This window comes from Glycine soja, chromosome 18 (assembly GCF_004193775.1).
Source record: "Glycine soja cultivar W05 chromosome 18, ASM419377v2, whole genome shotgun sequence".
In the NCBI taxonomy this organism is placed as follows: Eukaryota; Viridiplantae; Streptophyta; class Magnoliopsida; order Fabales; family Fabaceae; genus Glycine; species Glycine soja.
Window position 1 is genome coordinate 57518881 of NC_041019.1, and position 13713 is coordinate 57532593.

The window sequence follows — 13713 nt, forward strand, 5'->3', positions numbered from 1 at the left end:
AAAATAAATAATTTTTTTTTGTGCGCATTGTTTTTTGTTTAATAAATTTCACTCGAAATATTATAATTTATATATTTCTTTATAAATTTTAGAATAAATGTGCAAAAGAATATGTTGCCACTTGCCAGCGTTGTATTATGACACGCTAAAAGAATGCGTAAGAAAACATGTTATCAGTGTTATATCTTACTAAATCAAAGCATATAAAATTAATAAAAGAAGTAGAATTGAAACAACTTGCATTATTTTTAGCAGAAAAATAAAATAAATTTCTTGAATATATATAGCCTTGCTCGGTTTCAAGATTTATGCATATAACCCTTGCTTTTAACACTTAAGTATATATATGTATAAAAAATTAGTATCACCTACTTTTAAAAAGTAAAAAAAAAAAAGTTATAAAGAAATTATTAGACTTGATATTTGTATATGTTAAAAAGACACTAATAATAAAAAAGATATTTTTAACAAATTAAGAAAAGAGATCAATATTGATATCTGAGTAGAAAGAACCAAAGTCATTTCAAAAGAAAGAAATGTTATTTTAAGAGAAAAATATTATACTTTTGCGTGTTTTATAAAGATTATTTGCTACATTTAATGATAGTCTTGTGTATTCTAAATACTTTATCAACTAATAATCTCTTTATTTTTATTTTACCATTTTTTTCTGCACTAAGGATATTCTCTAGTTGATAGTAGAAGACTAATTCTTTGGAGAATGGTTGTCTCTCTTAGGAACTCAATGTCTCTCAGGCGACCAATAATTGGTTTATAATGTTTTTCTTTTCTTTTCTTTTCTGAGAGACTGATGCTTCCACTTGGAAACTAGACAACGTGGAAAGATTAAGATTAAGTTTGGTGGGACCATTGACAAAAAGGTGGCAGTTGGAGACAGTTAGTGCTTACTGCTTAGTTATTTAATCAGTACTATCGCTAAATATGAATATGATTTTGAGATTCCAAGGCAAGGCAACAAAAAGGTCTGCAATTACAATTTATTATACAAAAAACAATAAGTGTTTATAAAAGAAAAGACAAGGTCTACCGTCCTTGAAACATTCAAATCTCGCAACTGTCAAAAGTCTATTCATTCTCTTCCATTTGTCCACTCAACTCATGTGTTGCCAATTGTTGTTGTTTCTTACTTTTGTTTTTAATTAATCAACTTGTTCAAAAAACTCTTCTAATGTTCTATATCATTCATGCCTTTCACCAATCAACATCTCTATCATTCTCCTTAATTTGTTCTCTTTCATTTGTCTCTTGTTTTGAGCTTTGTATGCATAATTGCCGGTTTTAATATGACAAGCCTTAGCTCCCCTCAATCAGTTCGGAATGTTTGCTGAACAAGTCTGATTCTTATCATGGGATGTGGAGATTATTCTTCTATCATCATTCTAAACTGCTGGCAGGGTTGTTGAGATTATTCTTTTTCTTTCTCACTTTTTCTCTTAATTCTGGTTTTCTACTTGATAATTATGCCTCACTTGGAATGTTTTTGATCTTTTCCTTCAATAGGATTGGAAAGGGCATATAAATGGCTTCATCTTTAGAGGAGCTTCTTGCAAAGGAGGGGTTCAAAGGAATCAGAAGAGTGACAAGGTCTAGATCCTCCTTCCACTATGGTGCTTCAAGTGAGCCTCTTCACTCTTTGGATGGGAGATTTTCTGTATCAAGTGAAAGAATTCGAACTCAGAGAACAAAGTCTGATGCCTCACGATATCAGATTTCAAGTGGACAGTTAAAAACTGACAACGATACTGCTATGAACCGGAGGTCAAGGGATAATCTTTTTTTGAGAGACAAAATGGATCAACGGTTGAAGAACTCTTCTATCGATACAGATTCAGGCAGAGGAGTTGATACCAATTCATCAGAATACATGCCAAGGAATGAGATTACTGAGGTGACTGAGCAAGAAGCTAACATAGTCAAAGATAATTGTTCAACAGAAGTTTCTTCAAAAAGAGGCAAAGAGAAGAATTTCAATGAACTTGTGGAGGAGGAAAATCCTGTCAAGGATGCAAAGGCGCGCAGCAGAAGTTCCAGTATACATATGCTTGGACACTCTAGTGAAACTAGAAACAATATAAAACCCCAGAAGGACTCATACACTAGATCAAATAGCAGCAGGAATAAAGATAGCAATCATGCTATTCAAGCTGCTTCTAGTCTTGCTCTTGATGAAGTTGCTGTCCAAGCAGTAGTTTCAATTCTAAATGGCTATATAAAGAGTTTTCCAAAAGATGCGGATTTCCGGTCAACATTGCGTCACAAATGTTTCTCCTCCTTGAATTTTATTGAACTGGAAGAAGAGAACATTACGGGGACCAAAGTCATAAGAAGTCTTGAGCAAGCAATCGAGGCCATTGAACAAACTGCTGAGGAGCCTATATCTACCATGTATCTGAAAAGAACCATGATGCAGCTTAGCATTATTACAGGTTTGAGTTTAAATGATTTGAAGTACGAGTGTACGTGTGGGATTCCAAATTTTAAGTTGTCAGCCTGTGCTCATCTTTACCTCAGTGTGGTATACATGATGCAGAAAAAAAATAAGGTGTCTGCGAAGCATCTCTTGCAAGTGTTTTGTGATTCACCTTTTCAGGCACGGACAGTATTGTTGCCTGAACTGTGGGAGCATCTATTTTCTTCACAATTTTCTCATTTGAAGGCATGGTACAGCAAGCAGGCAGAATTTCTAGTAGATGCACCAAGCAAAACAAGAAAGCTAAAACTTCTTCAAAAAGTGTATAATGAACATTTGGATTCTGGAACTCATATATTTGCTGTATACTACAAAGATTGGCTCACTGAAGGAGTAGAATCTCCGCCTACTCCTTTAATTGGCATTCCATCAGCTTCTGTAATGGGCAGTCAAGAGGGAAGTTCACTTGGTTATTCTTTTGAGTCTGCTAGCTCCATTGACCCACTCTCACCACAGCCAATGGTCAGCAAGAAACTGTATGATTCTATGTTTGGTAGCTTGAGCAAACCCAGAGTTTACCAAGTCAAAGATATTAAGGATGATGATAACATAGACAACTGCATGAAAGACTCTTATGGTTCAACTATTGTTAGACAGACATTAACATATGAGTCTGAAACTGTTAAATTTACAGATCAAGATATTGAAAATTTCTCTCAAGGTGTAGCAATTGATACAATCAAGCCTGTAAGATATTTCTCTTTTCTGTATATTATTATTTTGCTGGGAAAATTACAATCAAGGGATTATTGGTCCTATAAATTGCTTTCAGTTTAAAAATGAATACTCAAGTGGTTAATTAAGTCAGGAAGTGATTATTTATTACCACTCTTTGAACATGATGGGATGTTGAGTCATTAATTGTTCTTAAACTGAAAATAATTTTACCTAAAATTCCTTTCGGTAATTTTGTCTCTCCTTTTTTTCACCTGCATTGCTATAGTGGTTTATTCTTTAATCCCATTTGATTGAATTGTTCCTCTATTACATAAAAAAGAATGAATTAAAAATGATTTTTATGCTTCAAATTAATTATCTGGAGTCCTCTTCAGTATTTGATATGCAAAAGTCTGAATTGTATATTTATGAAATGAAATTGTACCATTGGTCAGTTTGTTTGGAATCGATACCGTTATTATGTTGGTTCTACATCTTGAACCAAATTACACACTTTGTAGATTTGGAGTCATATAGGTTGAGGAGTGAACCACTGTACATTTTATAAAAAATGTTTTATGCTTGGAGAGGCATTGACATATTTGTTTCTATTCTTGCTCTACATCTCACTTATGTTTACAATGTCAATGATACTTGACAGCAGAAAGGAAATTCAATGACAGCTTCAGAAGAATGGCAGAAAAGGAATCTCAGCAATGACATTAATAACTCTTTCTCTATGGAAACTAATTTAAACAGCCACAGTATTGATGCTCTATCACATGAAAAAGCGAGTGAACCTGTTCTTATAAAGGTGCAACATCTGTTTTAGAAATGTGAAGCATATTATTTTAGTCTCACTACTGCTTCACTATCTATGTTGTGTTTATGACTTCATATATCTAATCACCTTCTTTATAATCTTTCATGTGCAGCCAAATAAGACATGTTCTTCTCTTGAAGGTGAGAGAACTCATATGTTTGATTGATATACCTTCCTTCAGATAACATCTATTAAATTTTTGGTTTCCTAAATGTTGTGCATGAAAAATATTGGCGCAGGACCATATTTTCCAAGTATTCCTCATGAATTTATTTGTCCTCTTACTGGAAATCTCTTTGAGGAACCAGTCACCCTAGAGACTGGTCAGACCTTTGAAAGAGAAGCCATCAAAGCATGGTTTGAAAAGGGAAATAGAACATGCCCAGTAACAGGAAATACTTTGGAATGTGTGACCATGCCATTTACCAACCTTATTTTGAAGCGTTTGATTGATACTTGGAAGTCAGAACTTTTTGATTACCTTATTGATCTTCCTTCTCAAACAGTGGAGAATCCGGAGGAGCTTAAGTTGAAAAAGAGGGATGAGGCTGCTGTTTTCAAGTTAGCGAGTCTTTTCTCCTCTTTGAAAGAAGAGGACAAATCAACTTATGCTAAGCATCTGATCTCTTTAGGATTTCTTCCATTTCTTTTTAGGAGGTTTGAACAGGGAAATGTGGAAGAAAAATCACATGTGATGTCACTCTTGCTAAACTGTATTCAAGTGGACTCTGGTTGCATATATCAGATAGCAACGAGTGTTAACAGAAAATGTCTTCTTGAGCTTCTTCACAGTAAGAAGGCTACCCCGACAACAAATGCAATACTATTCCTTACTGAAATTTTATCAATGAAGAGGTGAATGTTATCATATTTTGGTATTCAATTACATAAGATTGATTTATAGCCTAGGGCAACATATGGGTCAAATTTATTCAGCTTTTAAATTTTTTCCTTACTGAGCTCTTTTCAAATAAAAATATTTTTAATTGGCTGTAATTGGTTACCATAGGAATGTTGTTCAAGATTATCAGTTACATACAAAAAACAAGTTAAGAGATATAACTCAAGCTTTTAGAACAGGGAAAACAGTTTGCTGCAATCTGAAATGTTAGATGTTGGTTGGGACATTAACTGGGGAAATGGGCATCGGGTGTTTAAATTTATGGACTTATTTATTTGAGGAGTGAATATGACCTCATTTGAAGAAAAAAGAAAAGAAGATTAATATGTTAATAAGAGTTTAAATTATTGAATGAAGGCCTGAAATTGGATTTATAACTCCTAACATGATTCCTCATTTGTCTAGAAAAGCTGTCTGAGTATAAACGTAGAACAACCTTGTCTAGTTGTGCTAACGTAAGCACTATTTTATGCTAAAATTTATTTAAAAGGCTAAAGGCAGCTAGAATAGATCTTTAAACCAATTGTATAATATCATGCATTAAACATAATGATCTAATGGTTGAAGTAGTTAACAACCATTTTCATAAATAATAGAAATAATTCTGGTCAGCTGTTTATCAGCATATTCTGGATATTATAAATTCCAGAAACGAATTGTTACAAGGACAACTAATATCTACTTCTCTTGAAATATTAATTTCTGGACTACTTTTTTGTAGGAGAAAGGATGTTACCTCATTCATAAGTGGCTTGGCGGGTGAAAAAGTATTTAATATAATGCATATTCTGCTCATGTATCTCAAGAAATCTTCTCCATTTGAAAAGCCCCTAATCGCTGTCCTTCTGTTACACTTTGATCTGCTGGTATGCTCAAGCAATGTTGAAAAAGTTATCCCTGTTTTCCCAGTGCAAACATTTCATTTCAATTTTCTTGTATCATCATTAGAAATAACATTAGGGGAGATCATGTTCACTCCAGTACCCTAGTAGGTAAACTTGAAGGGGAAAGAGAAATCACTTTAGGTGGTCTAACATGAAAAGTGGATGAGGCAATCTAACAGACCTAACAAATGGCTCCTCTAAAAAGTGAGGAGTTATAACCATTCACTGAAAAATCAATGGTTTAAATTTAATAACCTCTTATTTGTTATTTATGTATTTTCTCACAATGACACAATCCCAAATTCTCAACAACAGATTTTCCAACCAAAGGTTATAACTGTGCACTTTACCCTCTAAAACGCACCCCTTACTTTGTAGACATTTTCTGGTCTATCAAGTTAACTGTAGGAATCTTATGTCAGGCAATTGACAAAACTCCCCATATTTCAATATAATTTTGTATTAAAATAATTGTAGAAGTCAGATTAAGAAAAGTAATGAACAATTTTTACTTTGTAGTTTCTTGCTTCTAAATATTGACATATATAATTGTACTCGATAGCAACTTAAACTGCAGATTGTGCACTTACATATAAAATGACTACCTATGATTACTTGTAACGCATATTTGCATCTGACAATTCGCCAAATCATCTTTGTTTTTCAACGCATTTAAGGGATACTACTGCATTTGAACATTTCTCCATCTTCTGCAGAAAAAATGTAAATAAAAAAAAAAAAAGCAGATGTTTAGAATAGAACAAACACTAGAAACCAGAACATTAGCAGTTCATGTCTATGCTATTCTTATTTAATACGCTTACATAATGGCTTGTACCATGCAATCCTAACCTAACCTAAAATCTTGCAATTAGCTTCATCATCAACCTTTGTTTTTCAATAGAAATAGATTAAGATATTCTGTCGATTTGGCATAAATATGGCATTATCTGTATAATATATAAAGACCAAATGCCTTCAGTGTTTCATCCAATATTTAGCACTCTTTAGATTTTTTTTGTTTATAACTTTTTCTTGAATTAAATGATAAATGGAATTCAATTTCTGCCTTGCACACTTAAAGACTAGAACAAGTTTGCACTGCAGGTTGAGCCTCAAAAGTTTAGCATATACAGAGAGGTGGCTGTGAATGCTATTGCAGAGGCACTTGATGCCAGCTTAAATGATGAGAAGGGCAGAGAAAAGTGTTGCAGAGCACTAGTAATCTTGTGTAGCCATTTTTCTTCTACTGGAAAGATACCAACCAAGACTAGCATCTTAAAACAAGCAGGTTATAATAATGATAGCTTAGAAGTTAAACCTCCTGGCCATGAAGAAGAGGGTCAACGGTTATATGTAGCCATTTCATCGGTAAGTTTTCTTTGTTAGGGACTTTGTCATCTCTTAAGGTCTTTCTCTGGATGAAAAACAATGTTTTCTTGTGTATACTGGATACAATCAATCTCTTGGCATGTGATTGAAGAAAGTAAAATACTTGTCTTCCAATTGTGCACAAATGAATTTTTTGTAACTTGCATTGGATACTGAATGTATCTTGGCTGATAAGTTGATTAAAATCGTAGGAAGGTGAAGAAAAAAGGGGTGAAGAGTTGCTAAAGAAGTTGTTAGAGTCATTGATTGGTGATGGAGAAAGCCCGTTTTTGAAGAACATATCTAGATGTTTAGATTCTAAGCACTTAGATTTGGTGAGAGCGTGTCTAATAACTGTGACATGGTTGAGCTCCTCACTGTCTATGCTATTTAGTGCTGGATTGCATCTTCCCGCCTTCTTATCCATCATCTCTCAGTTGAAAGGAATCCTGGAAAATGGAGAACTTGAGCTCAAGACTCTTGCTTCTCTGTCTTTGCTTAATTTCAGTAAAATATCAGGTTCACCATCTTCTGCACTTCTGTTTTTTGTTGCTAAAAATCTTGCCATTTTTGGTATGAACTTATGTGAGAACAAAGTACACAGCCGATTATCATTCTTTCCCCAGTTTTATATATATATATATGCTGGGATGATTTTATCCCCTTTTTTCTTTTCTTATTCCATATAATGTGATGGAAAAATGATGATATTTGTTACAGGATGTGCTAAAACGTGAAGTTTAATAATTTTGCTTCCTTATTTCGCCTATTCCTTTTTTTTATTTTTTATATATATGCCATGCCATTTGAAGACAGGTGGATATGTTCCCTTTGTAACCTACGTAGGTTGTTCTAATACGTTTTTCTTCCCAATAGGTAATTCCAATGTTTTAATTTGGTTCTTAGAGTCAAAGACCCTCTTTCAAATTATCGATCAAATTCCCTTTGAAATGGATCAAACCTCTACGTGAGACCTTCACAACAACCAACCAAGACGTGAATCTAGATTCCTAGAATGCTATTTCTTCTTTCTTAATAATGGAAATAAGATTTCGTAAAACTGTTCTTCTAGGACCTTTGAACAAGACTAAATAATATTTTACTGAGTTTTGCTTAACCAATTGTTGGAGAATCATCTACCGAAGATAATATTAAGCAAGTTTTTATGAGACTTAGTCCATTTTTCCAATTTCTTAAGAAAAAATTCATTGTTGTCTTGTGATATTATGACATAGGGTGTGAAATATATTCAAAAGGATGATAACATGAGCATGCAGCTACACCAAGCATGCATAATTTATATTATGCTGTTTAACGCTTTGTAAATTGTTTTAACAGAGTGCAAAACGCTTTTGAAGACTATGGCAGAAGATATTGGTCCCCTTCTTCATGAACTTGATGATGTAACATGGACTGCAAAACAGCTGCATGCCATTGTGTCGAGGGAGAATCTGTAGTATTCAGGAAACATATCTTCTCGTCTCATCATTTCTGAAGTTCCAATTTTGAATTTTTCTTGTCAGAAAATTTATGCTGCTTATATATGAAAATCCTTTGCATAGACTGTTCTAGAAAAAACAAATACTTCAACATGGTACATTTTGTCTAGAAAAAATGTAAATTGATCTCATTGACTTTTTTATGTTTTATCGGGATGAATAACCACAGAATGTGTCGTTTGTCTAGGATTGGAAATTTGCAAAAAAGGTTGTAATTGTGATATGCTTCACACCTTAAAGACCAGTGTTAGAATGATAAATTGTTAAGAGGTCTTGAAAAAATGACGTGGGAATTTATAGTTTGATCCTCTCGCACAAGCAGGCTGGCTTCATAGAAACTAAGAAGGCCTACTATATTCATTTATATTCACTAAAAACATTTTCCGTGATTCACAGAGTAGCACAAGTCCAAATGCCAAATTTGACATCTCACCAAAGCTGTAATGGTATCAAGAAAGCAATCATCCCACCAATATTTTGTCAATCCTCTCTCAATTGAACTGGTCATGCTTTGTGTCACCAAAAGGGACATCCTTGAACAGCCTTATTAAAACTACTAAGATAAACAAATTCCTAGCAAGGAAATGAAAATTCAAAACAACTGAATCAAACTTTACTGATCACTTCCTCGTCCTCTTGGCTTCCCATGTCACCATCTCCAAGGTTGATGCTCTTGTACCAGCGAGCACATAATAAGTAGAGTACAAAATCAAGAGCAGTTAGCACTGCAACGAGGAAGAAAAACCTATCCATGTGCCCCACATTCAAGTTATTGGGAATCCATCCCGGATTCTCGCCTCTTGCAGTGATTCCCATCACCATGTACACCAGCAAGCTACTCACATAGTTTCCAAGAGAAATTGAAGCCATGCAAAGTGAGCTCCCAAAGCTTTTTATGCCATCTGGGGCTTGCCCATTAAAGAACTCCAGTTGACCCACATACATGAAAACTTCTGAAGCACCAACTAGAACATACTGTGGGATTTGCCAAAATATACTCAAAGAACTAGCCTTTTCCCCGGGTGTAATGTGTTTGAGCCTTTCAAACTCTGTGGCACCAGCTGCAAGAATAGCTAACATTCCAATAATTAGGCCAACTCCCATTCTTTGAAGCTCAGTTAGTCCCCTAGGATTGCCACTAAATCTTCCTGCTAGAGGAACAAGGATTTGGCGATAAATTCCAGTGCATAAAAGGACACTGCAGATATCAAACACTGACATGCTGGCTGCTGGCAAGTGAAAATTTCCTATCTTGTTGTTCATCACATCCCCTTGCTCGACAAAAAGAGAAGCCATTTGCGTAAACACAACTGAATAAATTATAGTACATAGCCAAACTGGTAGCATTCTCAGTACGCATTTGGCTTCCTCAACTTGAGTTACAGTACATAGCCGCCAGTGATTCTTGAGATTAACTGCATCTTTCTCCGTTATTGTTGCTGCCTTGTCCATGAATCTGCTCAACATCAACAAAAATGAACCAAGGATGTAAAGTAAGTTTCAATTGCATGCAACCAAGCCAGGTAATCAAAACTATATAGTTGTTTTACTCAATCACATATATTTTGTGTTACCTAAAATCATTGCTGTGATGAATCTTTCTACTCCCTTTTATGGCAGATTCTGGACCATCAACCTCATAAAGTTGGAGTTCCTTGGCTGGACCAACCTTCCACTTTCTAACAGTGGCCACAAACACCTGAACTACCCTTATCACCGGATTCCCATATCCCTTTACATATCTATATTTTCGATATCCTGCTAAGTATGAAACTAAGGCAATAACAGCTGAGGCCAAGGACACCAAGAAACCCATTGTCCACATTCCTGAATCCTCGTAGTATACTAATATAGTGTTGGAGAACAGAGATCCAACATTGAGGGCAAAGTAAAAATAAGAGAAGAAAGCTTCTCTCGCGTTCTTTTGTTTTTCGTTCTTCTCGTCAAATTGATCTGCACCAAAGGTTGCTAAGGTGGGTTGGTGCCCTCCATATCCAAATGCCACTAGATATATGGACAAGTAGAAAATGCCAACACCCACTGATGATGGTTCCAAGCATGTAGTTTCTTCATTGCCGCAACCAACCGGTTTGATCAAAAACCGCCAAGACGACAATGACAACATCCCCAAGCCCTGTTCATGTTCATGTTCATGTTCAGAGTAGTGCATATTCAGAATTTCATAATGCCAACAAAGTGTTATGGTAAGATGTAAGGTGAATACAATACAATACCACAACAAAAATGAACTGAAAGATTGCGCAGGTTAAATATCGTCCCCAGTAAGAATCACTGAGGAAGGCTCCAATGAGTGAAAATATGTAAACGGTTCCGGTCCACTTGCTCACATTGTTAGCAGCCTCAGCACTGTCTTGGCGAAGGACTCGGGTCAGAAACAGAACCAAGTTCACTCCAACTCCAAAGAAAGCTAGTGTAGCCAGTGCTTGATTCGCTGCATTCAGTACAATATTAATGTCATGGTGCATCTACATTCCAACTTATTATTTATCTGTTGCAATTCATTTCTGATTTTTGAAAACTGAGAATTTATTTCTTACCTAACAAGATAATTGCAGTTTTCCAACCTCCTTTAATCTTCTTATAGCTTGTGTCTGACTGCTCTGTGTAGCTTCCATTTCCTCCTGTCACCTTTTTCTTTTTTTTTAAAAAAAAAAACACAATATACATAAATAAAATTACAAATTTAGTTTATAACCTTTTTTTATTTCATTCAACAAAAAGAATCTATATATGATATTTTAGTGGATAACATAGGCATATGTATTTCGTTGAAAAATATGATGTTCAATCTATTTCTGCAAAATGTGTCACACTTTAATATGAGTAAACAAAATATTAAACTATAAGTGTGAGGTGAAGTCTTACGTTAAAAATAGAGGTAAAAAAGTTGAGTATCATATTAATAAATGTAGAGGGATTCTTTGTGTCACTATTTAGTTTCAATTTGTGTGACAAGAAATATTTATAAGCCATAAATGCTTTGTATAATTGTTTTCTATTTAGCATTAACACAAAGAACCCCTCCACTTTGTTTTTCTATCACTGGGAAGCAAATTGAAACTAAACCTGATTAAGTAAGAATAACTGACCTCGGTTGCTTCAACATTTACGGAGTTGACAGAATTGCAAATTCCTGGTTCCATCTGCAACATGTAAAACTCTGTTTAAAACTACTAAGCTCCATTATTGATATAGACAATGATGAGAGAGAGAGAGAGAAAACATAATGATTGAAGTTGATAAGATGGGAAAAGGTAACAATTTGAAAGCTTCAATATTAATGGGGAAATAACAAAAATATTGAAACACTTCAAATTCTACATATACGAATTTCTCTTTTAAAAAGACAATGAAACTCATCTTTAGAGTCATTTTCAAGCATGGATTTCCACTCCTATCTTGTTTCGTGTTGTATAAGTATTTAGAATCCTAAATAAAGTATGTTTTTGATAAGATAGATTGTTTATCTCCATAAGAATAAATGAATTTCCGATCTCCAAGCTGGGCGACTCGATCAAATAATAATAAGGAAGGATGAATATATAAATGGAGACAGAATCATCTGAATAAGCATTAAGCAGCCAAGTAAAGGAACAAGAGTATTTATATTTATTCATTTATGCATAAGCATAACAAAGCAGGTACTTTGCTACTCTTCTTTAGTTCTTTTACATTCACAAATAAGCTGAATTGCATCGATCCTACAAAGTTGATGCCCAACAGATTGAGCTAATAAGAATAAAACTCATCAACATAATACAAGAAAATATCACCGATGATGACTTGTGTTACAAGTTTTACGAACATGAACGTTTTTTTCTTTTTAAAAAAAAAATTATGACGGAAATTCCACGTAACGACATATTCAACAATTAAACGTGACAATTCCACATAAAAAGAAAAAGAATGGAAAATAATAAACCTTTTGCGGAACCTGGTGACAGAAATAATGAACTGTTGGGGAATTGTGTCAAGTTCTGGTGAGGGGGAAGAGCAAGAAGCAGCAATTACAAAGGCCAATGTTCCCCCAGAATCTGGCCGGTTCAAACCTCTTTTCATTTATGGATGAAACTTATAATTTTGATGGAGCTCGCAAAGATCAATGCCGCCGCCACTTCTCTCTATCTCTCATGCGTGCATGTACAATTTTGCATGCATGCATGCAAACTAATTAATTAATTTAATCCTTTCTTTTCTCTGCAGCAAGTAGCGGTGAACACATGCACTAGACTAGTGATAAATTTTTGATCACTAGCTAGCTAGTTAAATTTTATTTTATTTGTATATGTTGTTCAATGAATGGCATTCTAAATTATTTAAATAGTATAGTCAACGAAGGAGCCGGATCTTAATTAATTAACCAGTGTGCCAGGTCTAGTGAGATCAGTTATTCAGTGTAAAACAACCAACGACTGATCAACGGCCAAGATTGTAGCTAGCTATTTAAGTGTAACTGAATTACGATAACTTAGCAAAATTCAATTTATGTGGATCCATGGCCTCTCTTGAACTGGTCTTCTCCTAAATTGGCTTATTATTTTGCTTCTTTAATCAAAAGTTTTTATTTCTTCTTTTGCCAACACCAACGCATGGATCGATTAAAAGCAACCACACTAGCTAGTTTTACTATCTTGTAAAGTAAACAGGGTAAATGGTTATTTTTATATAATTAATTTTTAATAAATTATTTGTTCTTTAATATATAAATTATACTTTAGATTTATGATACCTGGTTCTTACTACTATCAATTATTTGATAAAGAAATTATAAAAAAGAGAAAAGAATAGATTCAAAAAATAAGTGGTTAAGAAAACTAAATATACAGACAAAGATAAAATAAAAGTGGTTTAATACCAAAAAATAATAATAATTTGAGATAATCGAAAATGATATTTTTTGAACTAATTGATAAATCAAATAAAATTTGAAATTTAAATTGACAAGTATATTTGGAAATTTTAAAATAAAAAAATGTTTAACACGTGATTAGGATAAAAACATATGTCTCAGTCTTACTGAGTTATTCTAATAATTTATATATTAGGAGAATTAGTTTACCATATAC

The 13713-nt window shown here is 34.0% G+C and overlaps 2 protein-coding genes across 6 annotated transcripts; one reads left to right on the forward strand and one right to left on the reverse strand.

Moving 5' to 3' along the window:
- The first annotated feature begins 1089 nt into the window (after window positions 1-1089).
- LOC114394515 (putative E3 ubiquitin-protein ligase LIN) lies at window positions 1090-8812 on the forward strand. 3 transcript variants are annotated; one of them, XM_028356109.1, is made up of 9 exons: window positions 1090-1416; window positions 1522-3178; window positions 3810-3962; window positions 4084-4111; window positions 4211-4826; window positions 5594-5738; window positions 6864-7127; window positions 7340-7646; window positions 8466-8812. In XM_028356109.1, the coding sequence occupies exons 2-9, from the start codon at window positions 1541-1543 to the stop codon at window positions 8582-8584; spliced, it is 3270 nt and encodes a 1089-aa protein (XP_028211910.1). In that variant the 5' UTR covers window positions 1090-1416; window positions 1522-1540; the 3' UTR covers window positions 8585-8812. The 3 variants fall into 3 exon arrangements, with proteins under 3 accessions (XP_028211910.1, XP_028211912.1, XP_028211911.1); XM_028356111.1 differs by having other exon boundaries at window positions 4478-4826; XM_028356110.1 differs by having other exon boundaries at window positions 3813-3962.
- A 144-nt stretch (window positions 8813-8956) lies between these two features.
- Window positions 8957-13421, reverse strand: LOC114394516 (protein NRT1/ PTR FAMILY 7.1-like). 3 transcript variants are annotated; one of them, XM_028356113.1, is made up of 6 exons: window positions 12570-13416; window positions 11737-11790; window positions 11185-11281; window positions 10861-11078; window positions 10201-10760; window positions 8957-10082 (listed from the first exon to the last, which is right to left on the reverse strand). In XM_028356113.1, the coding sequence occupies exons 2-6, from the start codon at window positions 11788-11790 to the stop codon at window positions 9233-9235; spliced, it is 1779 nt and encodes a 592-aa protein (XP_028211914.1). In that variant the 5' UTR covers window positions 12570-13416; the 3' UTR covers window positions 8957-9232. The 3 variants fall into 3 exon arrangements, with proteins under 3 accessions (XP_028211914.1, XP_028211915.1, XP_028211913.1); XM_028356114.1 differs by having other exon boundaries at window positions 10975-11078; window positions 11737-13421; XM_028356112.1 differs by having other exon boundaries at window positions 11737-13417.
- Window positions 13422-13713: the final 292 nt, after the last annotated feature.